The 18,318-nt window shown below is 47.4% G+C and overlaps 1 protein-coding gene across 1 annotated transcript in view; it reads right to left on the minus strand.

Annotated features, from left to right (window-relative positions):
- Positions 1-500: 500 nt before the first annotated feature.
- Positions 501-18,318, minus strand: part of stag1a (STAG1 cohesin complex component a) — a 31,934-nt gene continuing 14,116 nt past the window's right edge. The window contains exons 2-32 of the mRNA XM_076017647.1: positions 12,338-12,597; positions 12,139-12,259; positions 11,824-11,979; positions 11,510-11,606; positions 11,338-11,414; positions 11,011-11,215; positions 10,293-10,444; positions 10,128-10,201; positions 9,915-10,038; positions 9,736-9,834; positions 9,531-9,610; positions 9,328-9,435; positions 9,105-9,219; positions 8,206-8,323; positions 7,983-8,086; positions 7,150-7,242; positions 6,733-7,026; positions 6,546-6,616; positions 6,292-6,460; positions 5,775-5,867; positions 5,504-5,678; positions 5,276-5,415; positions 5,081-5,182; positions 4,844-4,992; positions 4,621-4,749; positions 4,325-4,527; positions 3,701-3,869; positions 3,229-3,345; positions 3,002-3,116; positions 2,831-2,911; positions 501-2,177 (exon numbers count right to left, since the gene is read on the minus strand). Of these exons, the coding sequence (XP_075873762.1) occupies positions 2,154-2,177; positions 2,831-2,911; positions 3,002-3,116; positions 3,229-3,345; positions 3,701-3,869; positions 4,325-4,527; positions 4,621-4,749; positions 4,844-4,992; positions 5,081-5,182; positions 5,276-5,415; positions 5,504-5,678; positions 5,775-5,867; positions 6,292-6,460; positions 6,546-6,616; positions 6,733-7,026; positions 7,150-7,242; positions 7,983-8,086; positions 8,206-8,323; positions 9,105-9,219; positions 9,328-9,435; positions 9,531-9,610; positions 9,736-9,834; positions 9,915-10,038; positions 10,128-10,201; positions 10,293-10,444; positions 11,011-11,215; positions 11,338-11,414; positions 11,510-11,606; positions 11,824-11,979; positions 12,139-12,259; positions 12,338-12,366 (3,783 nt within the window). The 5' untranslated portion in view covers positions 12,367-12,597 and the 3' untranslated portion in view covers positions 501-2,153. The remainder of the gene's footprint in view (positions 2,178-2,830; positions 2,912-3,001; positions 3,117-3,228; positions 3,346-3,700; positions 3,870-4,324; positions 4,528-4,620; positions 4,750-4,843; positions 4,993-5,080; positions 5,183-5,275; positions 5,416-5,503; positions 5,679-5,774; positions 5,868-6,291; positions 6,461-6,545; positions 6,617-6,732; positions 7,027-7,149; positions 7,243-7,982; positions 8,087-8,205; positions 8,324-9,104; positions 9,220-9,327; positions 9,436-9,530; positions 9,611-9,735; positions 9,835-9,914; positions 10,039-10,127; positions 10,202-10,292; positions 10,445-11,010; positions 11,216-11,337; positions 11,415-11,509; positions 11,607-11,823; positions 11,980-12,138; positions 12,260-12,337; positions 12,598-18,318) is intronic.

Here is an 18,318-nt window from a genome sequence, read left to right on the forward strand (position 1 = left end):
GCTTTAATGTCAATCGAAAATGAACAAAAGTATGCCAACAAAATGTGTCTTTGCAGCTCCATGGTATTTAGCTCTTGATTGAAATGACTGAAAACACTAAATAAATGGATAAAATCCAGCTATTTTATTACTCACGTACTCCCAATATAATTTATTCAAGTTTAGCAGGCCCTCGGGCCATAGTTTGCCCACCCCTGAGCTAGAAAGTTCTCTTTCTATATATAGAAAAATAACCCTGTGTTTTCCAGCCTCCTACAAAAAAGTTGTTCAAATGCTCTTTCAGCTTCCTGCTAAAAAAAAATCTGGCGCTTCAAGATTTGACTGCATAAAAAAAAAAAACTCTTTTAACAGTTGCTCCCGAAACTAAAACGGTGAAGGTTACGTGAATTCTCTCCCACACAAAACCATTAGCAGATGCTCCGTTTTTTTTCCTCTCAACACTCTCCAAGTCATAAATGAACTGCGCACGCACACACACACACACACACATGACCATAAACTGATTACAGATTTTTATTTTATTAAAAAGAATTTAGAACCACAGAAAAAACAAAAACAAAAACAGGCTGTAAGAGCGGTTGTTTTTTTTCCAAGGGCGAGAGTGATGTGAACTGCGCTGCAGAGAAGATCCAGTCGTCTGCCGCTATTTACACAACTGCCGACGGACGAGGCGAGAAGTAAACCCATTTCTATTTTTCTGTTTTCCCGCCGAGTGAAAAGTGAAACGATGTGGCTGGAAAAAAAACCCAAAACATTCATGACGTGTTCAAACAAACCTGTCTCGACGGAGATCGGCCATCACTACACGAGATTCAAAAACACAAGAAAAGTCGGATCAGGTAACACTGTCGGCGAAAAGGGTGTGAAAAAGGATACGGAGTGTGAAACTGGCAAACTGAGAGAACGTTGCGGTGCCAAATACTGACCTGTGAGACTTTTTTTTTTTGTTTCGTTTTTTTTTTTTTTTTTTTACAATCAGTTCATGCAGCGCTCGGAAAAAGCTGCTAACGCTACGACCACAGTCTGAGCTGGACGACCTTAAATATGGTTTACAGGTGCGCGTGTCGGGGGGGAGGGGGGCAGGAATATACTGTAAGTATGTAGGCCACAAAGAGGCAACAAACAAGATACATGTTTGGAGGGGAGGGGGTGAAAAAAACAAACAGAACTGTACAAACATCGGACAAAAACAAAACAAAAAAAACACTTGATTTAAAACTTTCATACTAAAGCTACAGAGTTCAAAATATGTTTATTGTCTTTTTTTATTTTTATTATTTTAAAACCCCTTAAGTTGAAAAAGCCGTTGGGTCGTCACAGGAGGAGGAGGGGAGTACCTGTGCAGAAGATGCCAAGTGGGAGGGGCCTCTGTCGGGTGTGGGAGGGGTAGGGGGTGTGGCTTCACTGCTTGAATGACACAACACTCGCTTTTTTTAATTATTATTCCGCTTTTGACGCCACACGCACACAACGGTTTACATCACTTCCTGTAGGGTCGGTCCACCGACACACAAGTCACGCACCAGCACCAGCACCACGTGCACGGACTCGGACTCGGAGGGGGAGGGGGAGGGGCGGGACAAAGAGCAAAGATACCGAACATTTACCACTGAGATCCTCGCTGTCGGGGGGGGGGGGGACTGAAGTGCCAAAGCAGGCTGCGCCTCTGGGATTTGCTACGCCGCCGTCACACCGAAACAATCTGGAGAAGCGGAGGACCGGTAAAAAAAAACAAAAAAAAACGAAAAAACAAAACAAAATGGGAAAAAAAGACTGCAGGTGCTTCACTCGCCAGCGGCCCCCCACCCCCACTGAGCCGCTCGTGACCAGAACCGTTGGCTCCGACGATGAAAAGCGAGACCGAAGGCCTCCGAGGAAACGGGTGGCGGTTCGGATCCTCCTCGCTCCAAACTTCCCAGGTGAGATCCGGCCCGGCGAGGGGACGCGTCAGTCAAACCGCGAGGTCATCAGCAGTTCCCGTCCCGTCTCGCAGAAGGAGAAAAACAACACTTCCCACAATGTCTGTCTGTCTGTCTAGTTTTTTTTTTCTCCTTCTCCTGAAGAATCTGATTGGCAGGTTGTGTGGGTGAAGACGAGCGCCACCCAGTGTTCGCTCCTGGCGCCGAATCCTGACCTCAGGATGTCCGCTGGGATCAGAACATGGGCATGCTGAAGCCCTGGAGGACAGAGGAGGAGAGGGTGAGTTGTGTGTTAATTTAACACGCAGGTAGAAAATGTGCCCGGTGTAAAACGTGACGCGTCAAATGTTGAGTGAGTTCTTCATTTTTAGAATCATAATTCTTCTGTGAACTTGCAGACAAAGAAATCAAAGTTGCCATACCCACAAATAGACATAACGTAATAATACTGGGGCTGTCAAACGATACATTTTTTTTTAATCGCGATTAATCGCAGAATCTGCACAGTTAACTGCGATTAATCACAGTTTGACTTGCACGTGTAAAATTCAGTTATTTAGCATTTCAAAAACTTAGAACACGCGGTGACTGCTACCGTCGCACAACATCACTTACTTGTGCATTTAGTTAATTTCTGTGACTTTTCCGCGACTTTTAAAAAAACATTGCTCAAGTTGTTTGTATGGGAATTTGTTTCCTGTCTGTCGTTATTCCAGACAGTTCAGCCACAAATGTTACAGAAGTGTATGAAGTAAGAATTTAGAGATTGTGAGTTTCATCAAGTTTGTTGAGAAAAAGGCTAAAAATAGATAGAAGTTTTTTTGGGGGGGGGGCAAAACAATGACTTGGTAATTTAAAATGAATAAAACTCAGTTCATATTGTCGTGGCTGAGGTTCTAACTCTTACTGACCGACTCGTCTTCAATCATCGCTGCAGAGTCGAAGAAGTCCGGTCTCAACTCCGCTCTTTCGCGTCTGTTCCTCGACGGCGGCTGGAAAAGGAAGTGAGCCAAAGTTAAAGGACGGGTCGCTGGAATGTTGGAAGCACCTCGCCGCCTCGGTCCGAGGGGAACTCGTCTCACCAGGTCGATCACCATCGTGTCTTCAAACTCCTCGTTCATGTCCTCCAGCTGGCCTCTCGATGACATCATCACGTCCTCAAAGATGGGCTCCGCGTCGTCCTCCATCAAGCCGCGCCTGCAGCAAAACCCACATCAAACACGCGCTTCCCATTAATCTCTGTCATTTCCTGTCAAAGGGCAGGCGGCGTGTGGTTTTGCACAACGCTTTAAAACTAAGGCACGCGTACACAGTCTGCCGGACGCCCTGGTTGTTGCGCGACTTGATGTAGTTCATGTTCGTCCGGTCCTTCCGGTTGACTTCATCCATCTTCTGCTGGCCGAGCCACGACATCTGGATCTGTGGGCTGAGAAGAAAACAAAACAAACAAAAAAACCGACGTGAGAAATAATGATCGTTATAAATTATTCAAACTGACCAAATCTGCACTTCAGAAATGCATGTGGGTAGAAACTCTGTCTCCCTCTTCTGGCCAAATGTGGATTAACACAAACATTGCCAACATCATTAGACTACATGATCTGATATTGGGACCCCTTCGAAAATCAACAAATAACACAAAATACAAAAAAACAAAAACACAAACACATCTTTTCTAAAAAAACAAAAAAAACAACAAAATCACTCCTGTTAAAAATTTACTAGACTCAAAACTTTAACTCAGCTTTCACGCAGCTGACGCCTCCAACACGTTGACTCACTTGTGCACGTAGTCGCCCTCTGACCCGGGCTCTGAGTCCGGGTCTGTCATGTGTTCCGCCGGTCTGTTCTCTCTGAGGACTGTCGAGGTGAGCTGCGGCGTCTGCAGCGCCCCCGGTGTCTGGAGAGTGTCATTGCGTATCATCCAAGAGCCATCCACGCTGCTCTCCTCTGAAGGTGGAACAGATAAAAGTTGAGTCACCAACACTCAAACCAGTCGAAGTCTCTCTCTCTCTCGCTCTCTCTCTCTCGTAAAGAGAGAGAGAGTTTTTCGTAAAGTAAAAGCGATATTTCTAAACGTTCGACAAAGTACAACTGCGATTTGCAGGTGTTTCCATCGAATGGTGTGAAGCGCACAAGCTGTAATTCTCGTCAAATCTCGTCCAGCAAGAATTACGAGAATTCTCATGGGACGTAATTTTCGTATAATCTCTTCTTATAATTGCTTTTGTTTGTTTACGTTTGTTTGCCGTCAAGAAAGGTTTTTATATTTTCCTCTTTGATTACATGTAAAAAATATTCCGTTTCCTCCTCCGCCCAAACATAACGCACCATTTTCACTTTCTCTCTCTCTGCCTCTCTGCCTCTCTGTCTCTCTGTCTCTCTGTCTCTCTCTCTCTCCTCACCCTCGATGCGCTTCTTGTGCAGCGGCGGCCGGCCCTTCTTGCTGCGGACCGAGCCCGTCTTGCTGCTGGAGCCCGACGTGACAGACATGTGGTCCTCGTCGCCGCCCGTCAGCAGGCTGTTCCTGTAGGAGATGAGTGGAAGCCACACGTCCTCCCGCCGCTCCGACATCGACTCCGACATGAACTTCTCCAGGTACGAGTGACTGAGGAGACACCGTCGCCGCAAGTGTGAAAAAACAAACAAGCACATCAAAAAAAAAAAATTAAAAAAAAAAACCTGAATGGGAGTTACTTACACAGTCTTTTTATCTTGGCGGATAAGTTTGGAGGAGAATTCGCTGAGGACCTCCAGGAAGGCCAGGTTGATTGGCGGGAACTCGGGTCCACGGGGGTTCTGGTACTTGAAGGCAAACTCGATACCGTCCCTGGTGAACAGCGAGAGACGCAGAGTTTAAAAATGGTACAATTAAGTCACCAAAGCCGGGGGGGAAAAAACAAACAAAAAGAAAGAGATCTGACTTGTGCAGCGTGGCCACAGCCTCCCTGGTCTTGATCTGGTCCAGGCCGAAGGTGAGGGCGAAGCGGCGGGCCAGCTCTTTGATGCCGCTGACGTGAGACGACGTCCGATCCAAGTTGGGCCCCTGATCCTGGAGCAGCTCGTTGAACAGCTGAAATGTGTTGACATTATGTTTGTGCGTCAGGGAATCTTTCTCATTGAAAAAACAAAAGGTTTTAAAAAGCTGTGTCTCAGCTCACCTGCTGCAAACTGAGGATGAGGGTCTTGGCACAAAGGATCTTGTCGATCTGTCGGGTCTTACTGAGAGTTTCCTTGATGATGTCGCCGTAGTCGTTGTAGTACTGAAGGGAAGCAAAAACATACAATTTTGTTCATTTCCTTCGACGGAATCGCTTTTTTTCCATCACGTTGCTGAGCTCGGACAAGCAGCCAACCTTCATGTAGTGTTTGAAGATGTCGGCGGCGGCCGGCATGTCCACGATGTCGTAGATGATCAGCTTGCAGAAGGCCGCCAGCAGGTTTCTCCTCTTGTGCAGCGCCTCGATCTTGTTGGCTTCGTCTTCCTCGTCGCCCTCTGCAGGCGGAAGAAAACCAACCAATGAGTTTTTGTTTCTTATTTTTAAAAACACGTCCTTGTTAGCGGTTGCCCCCTGCTGTCTCACCCATGCTCTGACTCTCGTCGTCCTGGTCGATGAAGACGTGGTCCAGCACGAAGTTCAGCAGCTCGTTCTGCAGCGTGCCGTCAGGGTTGAAGACGAGGGGTTGGAGACCCTCCCTGCTGCCGGACGTCAGCTGGTGGCTGAAGATCATCAGCAGGTCGCACAGGAGCATGAACGCCTGCGCAAAAACACAAGTTCGCAAAACTGTTCGCCGCCCCTCGTCGCTCAGAGTTCAAAGAGGTTCAAGAGGTTTTCAGAGGCGGGGCGCGGTTACCTGCTCTTTGACCGGCGTGTTGACGTTGGACAAGCACTGCTGACACACAGCCAGGAAGGACTTGACCACTCTCCTCAGGGCCACCAGGTCATCCTGCACACACACACACACACACACACACACACACACACACACACACACACACACACACATACACACACACATTTGCCATAAAAGTAAATATTAAAATAGCAGCTGCAATTAACTTCTAGTGCAGCGTTTCTCAACTGGTGGGTTGCGACCCAATATTGGGTCGCAGCATTGTGGACAGAGCCCCTCCCTTTGACAAATGATTATTATATATATATCTGGGTTGTGAGATGGGTTGTGAGACTCCGCCAGTTGAGAACCACTGCTCTGATGCATTCAACAAGTCAACATCATCATCTCCAGAGAGATATTGATTTTCTCACTCTGTGAGAAAATCAATACATTTTACGCTGCTACTAATGCCCAAGTGCTGTAATTGGCTGAGCCTTCGTGTTTTTTATTTTCTTTTTTTTTTTTTTGGCCGCACCTTGCTGGGAGCTCCCTCCGTGATCTTGACCAGCTGCCAGAGGACGGAGTAGTGGGAGCACTGCAGCGCCTGCACGGCAATCTGCTCCGGCATGGAGCCCTGCTCGATGCCCGCCTTCAGCAGCCGGTAGCAACTCCCGAACAAGTCCCAGCGGGTCAGGTCGTGAGCGCTTTGGGCGGAAGGGACATTTCGATTAGTGGGGCGACTGTATTGAAAAAAAGCTAATAGGGTGGTAAGTGTGAGGGAGGTCTCACTTGTGGAAGGCCGTGAGTCGCTTGAGCGTCGACAGGACGTTGTAGATGTCGTCGTCGTCGGCCTCCTCCGCCTGGAAACCGCAAACATCAGTTAGTGCGTAAACTCAAGTTAAACCAACAAAAAAAAATCATCAACCATGCAACCGTTGTTTTTCCAAGGACAATCGTTCTTCCCGCCCTCTCGTACCTCCTGCAGCAGCTCCTCCACCGAGTGCGCAAAGCGGTCCGTCATCTCGTCGATGAGCTGCGAGCGGGCGATGTCCACGCGGTTCATGATGGTGTACTCCTCCGAGCACAGGATGCTGTAGGTCTTGCTGCAGGCCTCCAGGACGTCCATCTCGATGTGCTTCTCCACCACCAGCCGGATCTGCTTCAGCAGGGCGTCCAGGTGCTTCTCCATGCGGCCGGCGCTGTAGACGTCCAGGTCGAAGAACTGCGGGATCTGCAGCAGGTTGGCCACCTTCTCCGAGTCGGCCTGGTACTGCGGTGGGGGGAGGGGAGGAGGGAGGGAGGCAGAGAGTTCAGGAGAGCAGCCGGTGTAACTGGGATTTTTTTACTTCTATGTCTGCATGGTCATGGTTTCAACTCTACGGGGCAGTCGTACCTTGGAGAGCAGCATGGGCAGAGCCATGATGAAGTGTTCAGTCAGCTTGTTTTTATCATCGATCTGGGTCTTCCTCTCCTTTGCTGTCAGGACCTGTGAATATAACATAAATCGAGAATCAGAAGAAAAATCTTAACAAACCTTCTTTCTATCATGTCCATCACATTCGTCTCATTTGCAATTTTAGGAAGGTCCATGTTTAGATTCATATATTGTTGCCATCTGCAGTGAAGCAGGTCCTTTCAATGGGCGGAACAAACTCCTGAGAACCATTAGTACCATTTACGACATCACAAAGGGCTTCTGAGGCATCACAAAGGGCCAACGTCTTTTTAAGGTGGCGGATGGACTTGGGAGACGTTATTGTTAGATAAAACATGGGTGGGACCTTTGAATTTCTATTTTTAATTGCCTTTTTATTTGGAAAGGGAAATACTAATGTCATACATTAGTTACAGACTTCAAGTCATTCAAGGAAATCTCATGAACAGAAGGTTCATGAGATTTTGTCCATTTTGCCTTTCTAGTTCTTTCCAGTCTATCACTTGTTTTAGTTGAAAACAATAACGATAAGGAAACAGAACAGAAGTGGGGAGGGCACCACTCCGGAACATCCAAGTATGACATAAGAAAGGAGGACAGCTTTATACAAGACACAAGCACATTCATATGAAATCAGATCTAGTTGGTTTTATGTACTTGGTTCATTTGGACCAGATCCTATAGAACTTTTCTTTTTCTTTTTTTGAATAGGACATCTCCTCCATAACATATATTGGGACCTTTGAATTTGAAGGAAAACTTGAAGGTGTAAATGTGTTAATATGCCATACCCGCTTGCCAGTGCCTCTGCCCACAGGTGGGTGTGCCTCTGCTGCCTGTCGGATGGTGCACACCATCAGCTCGATCAGAGCGCTCTCCTGACGGTCTGCCAACACTTTGGAGGAAAAAAAAAAAAAACACACACAAGAGATTTATTTATTTATTTTTTTACTTTCCTCTGGCCGGGAGGAGTAGAAAATAGTGTGTGAGTGTGTGTGTGTGTGTGTGACTTACCCTCCTCCCCCTGCACAGGCTCCTCCAGCAGGAGTTCAGTCATACACTCCCAGTCTTTCAGCAGCTCCTGAGAACTTTCCCACAATGAGTCCACCAGGTAGGCAGCGTGCTCGTGGAGCTGCACGCCAAAGGGAGGGAAAGCGTTTTACATGCATGTTAAAAGATCAATCAAATTGTATTTGCACTTTACAACAGTCAAAACGGCGCACAAAGTGCTTTCCAGAGTAATACATAATAAAAGCAATGCCAGTAAAACAGAGTTAAAACACAAAATTACCGCAAATGCGCAATTATAAAACAAGAGCAAAATGCAAAATTAGCCAAACATAATTAAAAACACAAATGTAAAACCAGTAAGCGGCAGTCCAGTTAGTGGCTGTGTTTAAAATGCCAGCCTGAATAAACAAGTTTTTAACTGAGCATATACAGCGCAAACAGAATAGGGCCAAGAATTGAACCTTGAGGCACACCAGATTGAAAGAGGGAAGGAGAGAGAGAATGAGAAGTAATTTAACATCACTGAGAAAGATCTGTTAGGAAGGCATGATGAGAACTATCTGAGCACCGCCCCCTGCAGGCCGACCGAGTGTTGTCGGGAGACGAGGGCGGCAGGGTCCACCGTGTCAAATGCAGAGGTCAGGTCCAATAACACCAGAACAACAGAGTGTTAATTGTCCATAGCTGCGAGAACGTCATTGTGGACCCTCAGTGATGCAGACTCGGTGCTGTGTCCATATTATGAGATTTTATTTTAATTAGCAATTACAATTTTGATTTGCTTTATACGGCAAAGCCAAACCGAATTATTGTCTCTGCTCAGTGATGGAAGCGTGAGTTTTAACGCGGGACTTAGCAATTTGTACCCTGCAGGACAGACAGTCGGCAAACGTCGGCGTTACCTCGCTCTCCAGGAAGAAGAGCACCAGCATGCGGATGAGGTTTCCGTTGGGGCTGCTCCTCCCGCGTCGCTTGGCCAGCGCCTCTTCGGCCTGCGGGTCGTGACGGCTGAACAACCTGAGAGAAAAAATGACCGGAGGGAAGAGAAAGAAAGTGAATAAATCGGACGCAACGCACAATTTCGAACAAGCGTATAAAAAAAAAACGTGAGGTGAGGAGACTCACTTCCTGTGCAGGAACTCCCCGGCGGCCACGGCCACCGGCCTGTGCGCCGAGTAAACCAGGTGATAAACGTTCTCGCAGTCCTCGTTGGACAAGGCGTCTTCACTGCCCCTGCAGAACAACATCATCATCATCATCATCATCAGGTCAGTCAGCAGTGAGACTCAGCAGCAGAGGAGGACTTATAAACAACAGATTGTACTGACTGCAGGATGAGAGTGACCAGTCGGATGGCCTCCACCGCTACGTCGTACTCTTTGTCCAAGGTCATGGACACGATGCGGTCCTGTCACAGCGGAAGGCCATCAAACAACGGAACAGTTCAGGAAAACTCATAAGGCTGCGTTCAGACTGCAGGCGAATCGGATTCCAATCAGGTCCCTTCTCAAATCCGATTTTGCGGACACTAACCTTGAAGCGGTTGGTGAAGAGCTCCAACTTGGGGAAGAGTTCTCGGTTGGTGTAGAGGTTCTGAAGAGCTTTCAGACACTTGAGACGCACCTCGCCTTGCTGGGGGGAAAAAAACACAAGACGTCGTCAATGTCCTGCTGACGCAGCCGCTCGACTGGCACCGCCGACTGGACGCTCACCCTGTCGTGTAGAGTCCAGCCCACGTACTTCAGGTAGCTGTCGTTGAGGAAGGCGTCGCTGTAGAGCTTCATCCACACGCCGATCTCCTCGATGCAGATGGCTCGGATTTCGGCAATCGCGTCCCTGAATGTGAAAACAAGTCAGTCGGAGGTGAAGCGTAGCTAAACTGCCGCTCAAAGGAGCATCAGCATCAGCATCAGCAGCAGGTCTACCTGTAGCGGTGCACAAAGATCCCCTTGAAGATGGAGTTCATCATGTTCTCAATCTCGTCCTGGTTTTCCTGGAGCTGCGAGGGGCAGACAGAGAAGTGCCGCGTTATGTACGAAGCTCGGCGAGGTGGGCGGAACATTGGGTGGGGGTTCCGCTGCGGACCCCACCTCCTTCCTCTTCTGCAGCAGCAGCTCCAGCTTCTCGTTGGCCCGTTTGCCCGCGATCTTGTTCCTCTCGGCCTCGTACTGCCTCTGGGTGTTGTCCTGGTGGATGCTCAGGTTCAGCGCCACGTTCACCAGCGCCGTCATCAGCTTCATGGCTGCATGGGGACAAAAGTATTTACATTCTGCACTTGATTGTACAGATACCTGGAACCTCAGGTTAAAGTAAAAGTACCAATTGAACTCCTTTACTTAAGTAAAAGTAAGAAAGTACTGAAATGTCCTTCAGTAAAAAATAAAAATGTTTCTGTGCCATTAATGAAGCAAAGCAATATTGGATTTTTAACCCTTTTAATGTTATTTTCTATATTAAATTTTTGTCTGTACTGAACAGTGACCCCAAAGCCAAGGTACTCTAATAATCTCCCTCTAAAATATGATCAACTTTCATATTGAACTACACGACAGCAACTGTTCGAATAGCTTCACTTCAAGCAACTGCAATGATAACAAAAAATATGTGAATTATTTAGAACAAAATTTGTATCTTTTAAACACAAAAGCAGGGGAGGAGGGAGTAAAAGGTTGTCAGAAAAAGAAATACTCGAGTAACAGTGTAGCAGTGTTTGTACTTGGTTGCTTCCCGTCTTTCGTGCAGAGGTTTTCTCACGCAAAGCAAAACAAAAAAGTGAAACAAACAGCAAAGAGACGGTCTGCACCTGACCTGCCAAGGTGGAGGTGTGTCTGAAGGCTCGCACTTGGGAGTCGGAGAGGCCGGTGAGGAGCGAGATGACCGTGTCCATCATGTACTCGTCGTAGATGATGCTGTACTGACACTGGCGGATCAGGACGGCCACAAACTCGCAGAAGTTGTAGCGGAACTTCTTCCACATGGGGCCGGGCATGGTCAGAGGGTAGTCGCCGCTGTCCTGCAGGAGGAAGAGGAGGAGGAGGAGGAGGCATTTTTAGAAGAGTCAGTGGGCTGAGTTTGAAGTTGGAAGGAATTTGAGACGGGAATCGTTTCCTCTGGAAAATCTCAAACAACACTTACCTCGTCGAACTCCTCCGTCATCTTGCGGATGATCTCTGCGTTCTGCATGTTCCTGAACATCTCGATCCTCACCGTGCCTGGTCACAGGGCGACAACAAGGTGTTAGTCCAGGCGTGGGACACTCTCAGGGTCCGGCACGGCCGAAGCCCCGGGCACGTCCGTCTCCTCCTACCTTTACACCCGGAGCACTGGATGAAGAAGTTGATGAGGTCCAGCAGCGCCAGGTCTCTGTCCTGCTTGTACGACTCGATCCACTCGTCCACCACAGACTGCAAGCGAGCGGAAAAATTGAGTTTTCTTTTTCTTTTTTTTTGTTGCCCATTTTCCATTTTTAATATCATCCTCCTCCACTAGGTGTTTCACTGAGGCGTTTATAGGCGGATGTGAAAGAGAAGCGGTGCGGGGAGAAAGTCGGGCACAAGCCAAACACAGAAACAATCTGGAATGGAAAAAAAATGTTCTCATCCTGAGTTCCCTGACACGCACCTGCATGGCGCTCTTGCCCAGCTTGACCACCTCGAACAGAGTGACGGGGTCGCCGCCGTCGCCGTTGTGCTGGGCGACGCCGTTGGCCTTGCCTCGACCCCGGGCGACGCTCACGACCTTGTCTGCCGGCGACTTCCGGGGCTTCTTGTTGGCCGACTGCGCCGTCAATCGGGATGTGGTGGGAGAAAACAAGGGTGCAAAAAAAAAAAAAAACTCAGAAAAGGGCAGAAGAGAGAACCAATCGTGCAACAGAAAACAGACGCTGCCAACTGTAACCGCCAAGCAGGCATTTGAAAAAAACAAACCCGCACATACCAGGGCCTGTTTCCCCGGCCGGCCTCTCTTCTTCTTGCCTCTCATCTCCGTGTCGTCCAGCTCACTCATGTTCATGCTCAAGCCCACCGCGTCCGTCGCTCCCGACTCGTTGGACGAGTCCCTGGGGGAAGAACGCGTAACGCGCCGTCATCCCACAAAGCTTTTCAACCTTTGGTCAAACGGAGTCGTTTCCACTCACTGCAGCACGGGAAGCTCCGAGGTAATCATCCTGCCGACCTGGGGTTGCGTCGCGTGGCGCGGGAGCCTGTTTTATTTAGGCGGTCGGGACGTGAGCGGAGTTGCGGCCCAAAGATGAAGATGCAGGTGGTGGCGGGAGGGCGGAGGTGGGAGGGGAGCGGAGGAACAGGGCGGAGGAAGGAGAGGAGGAGGAGGAAGAGGGGAGGACAGGATCCAGGACGGACAACTCTGAACTCTCAGGCACTCAACTCTCGTCGGCTCCTGGGAGAAGGGAACACAAAGAAGATCACGAGAGGTAAGGAAGAGAAGCACTCCACTAAGGTGGGTGTTAAACATAAAAACCATTCAGAAAGTTCAGAAAAAGACAACCGTGCACACCGAAGGAAACCTCATCAGAGTCGTGAAATGACTGTGGAGTTGCAAATTCATTCAACATATTAACGTGGCCAAAAGTTACCGTGAGCCAACACGATCTCTTTGCAAAACGACGCACCGGTAAACTTTTCCCCCCAAAAAAGGCTAATTTGCCATGCTGCAAAAATGGAGAAAGGAGGACACCAACTGGCCACTTTGAGAACTACAGTCAAGAAAGTTATTGAGTTGGAGTCAGGATTTAAAAACTGAGTCTTTTGAATGGACACAAGATTTAAGAAACAATGGTTGAGAAAAAAAAATTGAACACATTTAAACTCTCAGTGTCCTTTCATTTCAACAGGATCAAAAATTCAATTTCATTTAATTTAATTTAATTTAATTTAATTTAAGCTTAATGACACAATGTTCAAATAATTAAATTTTCATAAAAGTTTCATAAAAACTTTATGGTTTAAGGTTTTTTTTGTAAAAGTAAAAATGTTATAAAAACTATTTTAAAGTTACAATCTAATCTTGCATGAATAAATCAAACTTAAAAACAAAATGTTGTTCTGATACATAAGGATGATTTACATGACAATTGACATTTTATTGTATCATTAATAAAAGGATTTGTTGACCTGTATTTGTGTATTGGAGCAATTGGAGGGGCAGTGCAACTCTTCGCCACAAGGGGCAGTACGATCCACAAAGTCCTCTGCCCGAAGTCTGTTTTCAAGTTGCTTAATTAAGTTTTAACGGAGGAAGACGGCTTTAGGGGAGCGAATAAAAAAATCACAGGACACCAATTTAACTTCCGCCACTTACTGAGGCCACTTCTGCTCGACCTGCGCGTGTTTAAGGGCTTATTTCCCGGCCAAGTGTGTGTTACTGCATATGTGTGTGTTTGAAAGTAGGTCTGGGCAACAGTAGGGGGCAGGCTAAGAGAGAGTGTATTTAAATACAGTCTTCCACACAGTGTTTGTACTGAGGAACAGCACGGGCATGTCAGGGATGCCCCAGTTTTCCAGCACTGCTACACAGCAACACCGTCTCTCCCTGTCACACACGCACACACGTCCATTCATTCAAGCAAAGTAAACAATAATAGAGTTGAACAGGGCGAGGAGACAAATTATACTCCATATAACAAAAAAAGAATATTTTTTTTTACTTGTTTTTTTTTTTTTCTATTTCAAAATATTCAATTAACATGAAGTTTCCCACGTGCTGGGCTGCAACCTGCTTCCGTGTTGGCACTTGGTATTCCCGCCACCACACTGATATTAATCCTGCAGGAGGATTAAGAGGCTCGACTCTGACACCTCGACGCTGACATGACTCGATGTAACGACTCCAGCGCTCCACGACCCCGGACGGACGAGGTCGAAGCGTGTGCACGCTTTGCTCGCGCTGACGGGTGCAAAAGTCCCCCGACTTAAAAATGGATTTAGCAGCTTGTTTGAGAAGGAACAACAAAACGTATGAATGAAGGAATGAATATCACAAGTGTGACAACACACACAGCAAATTTGGATATTGACAACAGGAAAAATAAAAAACTTCTTTGTGCAAATTTCTGTAATTTCTTTTAAAAAGGCATCCCTCCTGAAATCACGACTTGACCATAATATTTTTTAAATATATGTGTATATGTATATATATATATATATATATATATATATATATATAAAATATATGTTTTATTATATTGTGTTATCAAGAGAAAACTAAAAAATTACACCAAAAACAAAAGAACACCTTAAAGTTTTGCTTTGCAAAAACTTTCTCTCCACACCAGCAAAGTACACTTTAGTCTTTTGATAGGCGTTCAGTGTCCGGACTCTTTAGGGTTCCCACAGCACAATCTGGAGTCTTTTTCTCCTCCCCTGGCATCAGTTTGCAGCTCCGAGAGGCTTCTGTCAATGTTGACTCTCTTAATATTTAGCACGATCTTGTTTTCCGCCTCTGACTCCTTCTCAAGAGGGGGCGGCCGCTCTCTTTTGCTCTCGCTTCCTCTGAGTCACACGTAAACAAACAAATACATTCGCATGTCGCCCGGCTGACCCTGATCGCCAGGCAGGCGGCTACCGGGAGGATCCCGCCGTGCGCACCGTCACCTCCGCTTACTCTGCCGTCAAACGCCGGCACTTTCTTTGAGGCTTTTTCGCACGCCCACACGCACAAAACACACACAGAGTGTCGCCGCTTCAACAGGAAGCTATGAATAATTTGCAGTGAGCCGCCTCGACCGTCTCAATCTCAGCCGACGAAGCCAGCAGCTCGTCTCTGCCCCCCCCCCCTCCCCCTCCGTCCTCCTCGGCTCACTTTTCACACCGCCGCCTTCATCTTTTTAATCGTAAAAGTTCCACGCGTCATAAATTATAAAGCCGTTCCCCTGTCCGGCGGTCTGTCCGCCAGGTCGAACGCTGAGGAGCCGTTCAAGTGTTTCCCCAACGTGGGCCGGCCGTCTGCTTGGGCTGCTGACGGAGGCGATTTTTTATCAACATTACAACAGGTCGGGCACATGGAGTCATTACGACCCTACGCCCCGTTGACTTTTTTTTATTTTTTTATGCCTGTGTGTGTGTGTGTGTGTGTGTGTGTGTCATCTGAGCAGCCACTTGATCCCATGCGCATGTTTAAGAGAGAGAGGGAGAGAGAGAGAGAGAGAGGGACAGAGGGAGAGAGAGAGAGAGAGAGAGAGAGAGAGAGAGAGAGAGACAACCACGGAGCATCTGAGAACCACTTAACATGCATGACATGTTCTCCGGGAGGCAGGCCGGCGTCGCTATGGCAACTGGTGTGGGTCATAAGCCCGGCGGTGATAGCATATTTGATTGGCTGAGAGGAAGACAGGGGGTGGAGGTGGCTGGGGGTGGGGGGGGCACGGCGGTCGGGACTTAAAGTCTCCAGACTCCTTTGGGGCCGCGCAAACTTCCGTCTCTGCGTTTGGATCCTCCAGCCGCGGTCGCACAGAGATGCAAACTTTCCTTCCACGTCAGTACCAATCGACAAAAAAACCCTGTCTTGCATTAATAAGATTTATTTTTCATCTCAAATGCAAGGTCGCCGCATTGGGAAAATCTTCAAAATACTCATGGATCGACTTTTGCATGACGGGCGTGCGAATAAGTGGGAATGAACTGACGGCACGGCGCAGCGGTAATTACTCTCTTACGGCTGCACAAATTGCTCTCTTGCGGGTGCGAAATAGCCACTTCCATTTATTTTGCGTGGCACCAGTCACCACTGAACGCCGACAAACGTCATGCAGAATTCTTTGATGTCCCTCAGTTGGAAAAGTGACTTGGGAAGAAGCACAGTTAAATCGTTAAGGGAGGTGGCACCGTGGCATGATGGGAACATGACGGGGACCAAATGGCCAGCCACAGTGTTATTACCCTCTTATTATTATTATTCTGTCTCTTCTTCCCAGCTCCAGTTGAAATTTCGTATAAAGTCACAATTTTGTGAAAAACGTCGACGCAAAAAAGACGAAAGTTTGTGAATAAAGACAATGTTAAGAAGAGACGAAGTTTCGTGAATGAAGTCGAAACTTTGTGAATAAAGTTGAAACTTCGTGAATAAAGTCGACATTAAAAAAAAGATGAAATTTCGTGAACAAAGTCGAAATTTCATGAATGAAGTCGACGCAAATAAAGTGGAAACTGGCGAGTAGACTGGATGGATGGTGGATTAACCCAGTTACACACAGTTAAAAGTAAACTGTAAACAGGTGTATCCCACAAGGTTCACCCACAGTGATCAGGAAACTGGCCAAAAGGGAGGTACTGCACAACACTTTTCAAATTAATTCTTGACATTTTGGTTGACATAAATTGCAATATTTTGATTTTATTCACAAAATGTTGTCTTTTTTATGAACTTTATTCTCGAATTGGAAACTTGAAAAAAAAAAAAATTGAATGTTTTTCTCTTCTTGTGACCCTAGTCCTCTTCCGTACAGGAGGAACCTCCGGCTGCAGAAGGACCACAGGGTGCAGGGTCAACGGCACACAGACGCGGCGGCTGCTGCTAATAATTCAGCTTCACTTACGGCGGCGACACTTCAGAAGTGCGGAAGCCAGCAGCCGACACACACACACACAAATGTCTTTCTCTCGCACAGCGGTCTCACTCTGCATCCAGCGGCAACACTTCCCTCCGAGTATTCAAAGCGCGGCAAAGTTGATTTGAGAAGCGAAAGTAACGACGCCGCGGAGGGAAAAGAAACGCGTCTGCGCTGAACATCCTCCCGATGAAGTGAACTGAGCTCCCCGCCGTCACGGTCGCCGCCAGTCCGATTCTCCTGACAAGTGGAAGTCGTGCCTGCTATAATTGGCCGTTATCTCTGGAGACAGACTGTATAGTGAGAGTGTTTCCGACACTCTGGGCGACGACGGTGCAGCGGCAGCTAATGACGTCGATACTCGGGCTGAAAAAAAAAACATATGGATTCCCAGATTTATTTTTTTTTTCAACACGGCCCGGAGGGGACCTGCTACTGCTGCTCACGGTTATTCAATCAATGTTCAGGGTTGTGAGCCTGTCGGTTCTGCGGCAGGATTTGAACGCTTCTCAATGGGAACGTTGAGAGAATGGTCCAAAAAAAAAAAGTGGGGAACACAATGGGGATTAGCACATTTGCAGGGTTACAGGCCTACATGAAAGTGCAATGGTTTGTCCATGGGAGAAAAAAAAGTCATCTGTGACTAATTGAAGATCTACTGTGTGGAAATAAGTTATAAAAAAAGAGACATTGTGCCTCAGCTATGAGTCCTATAGATAGAAACAGACTGGAGAGAAATGAGAATCAGTTTTCGTTGAGTCTAACAGTAAACTAATTTTACTACTACTACTACTACCCCCCCCCCCCCACCCCCCCCCTCCTCCGGCATCGCATTAAAAAAGCTTGCTAGCTTGCAAGTTTGAAGGTCCTACACGAAGAATGCATATCACAGTTATGCATAGACTGCCAGCGATACACTATCATGCTGTTGACAGTATCTCGGGCATAGATAGCCTGGAGGCCATCCCCCATGACCGGTGAACAATGGCACGGCTCCAAAATTCCCATGAGAAAAAGCTCGTCGTTGTGTCTCTGGTGCGGCTGCACTTTTCAACCCCTCTGGGGGAAAACATAACGCGGTTAAAAAAAAGAAAAAAAAAAAGTATAAAAATAAACGCGGAAATCCTGACACGATCCACTTCTGCCCAAGCGAGCTCTTAACGACGCCGAGAGGTCAGGCTGCAAATCAAAGACACAGAGCTGGAAAAAGGGTCTAATGCTAGTAATAAAAAAGCCGAGAGCATCTCAGGCACCGGCGGCTCGAGCTAAAGCAGCTTAACCTCGTCGCTCCCTCCTCACACGGGAGAGAGGCGGTGGCGGCGGCGACGGATTTCTGCCGAGTTGACGCTACGCTCGTCCCGGGCCAGAAGTGAGGGGAGAGTTTGTCGCTCTTCCTCTCTTAACGTCTGCGGCCTGAGCCTGATTCTGACCGATGCCATGTAACACAAGTAGGGAAGCAAATTAGCGATTAATAAATCAATCGCTAGTTGATTGACTTCAAGTTGAGTTTGTTTAAAAGTAACTTGTTCCAGGTATGTTAGGACCTTCACAGTATC

Source organism: Nelusetta ayraudi, unplaced genomic scaffold (genome assembly GCF_046127955.1).
Source record: "Nelusetta ayraudi isolate G7.1 ecotype Tasmania unplaced genomic scaffold, CSIRO-AGI_Nayr_v1 ptg000007l, whole genome shotgun sequence".
In the NCBI taxonomy this organism is placed as follows: Eukaryota; Metazoa; Chordata; class Actinopteri; order Tetraodontiformes; family Monacanthidae; genus Nelusetta; species Nelusetta ayraudi.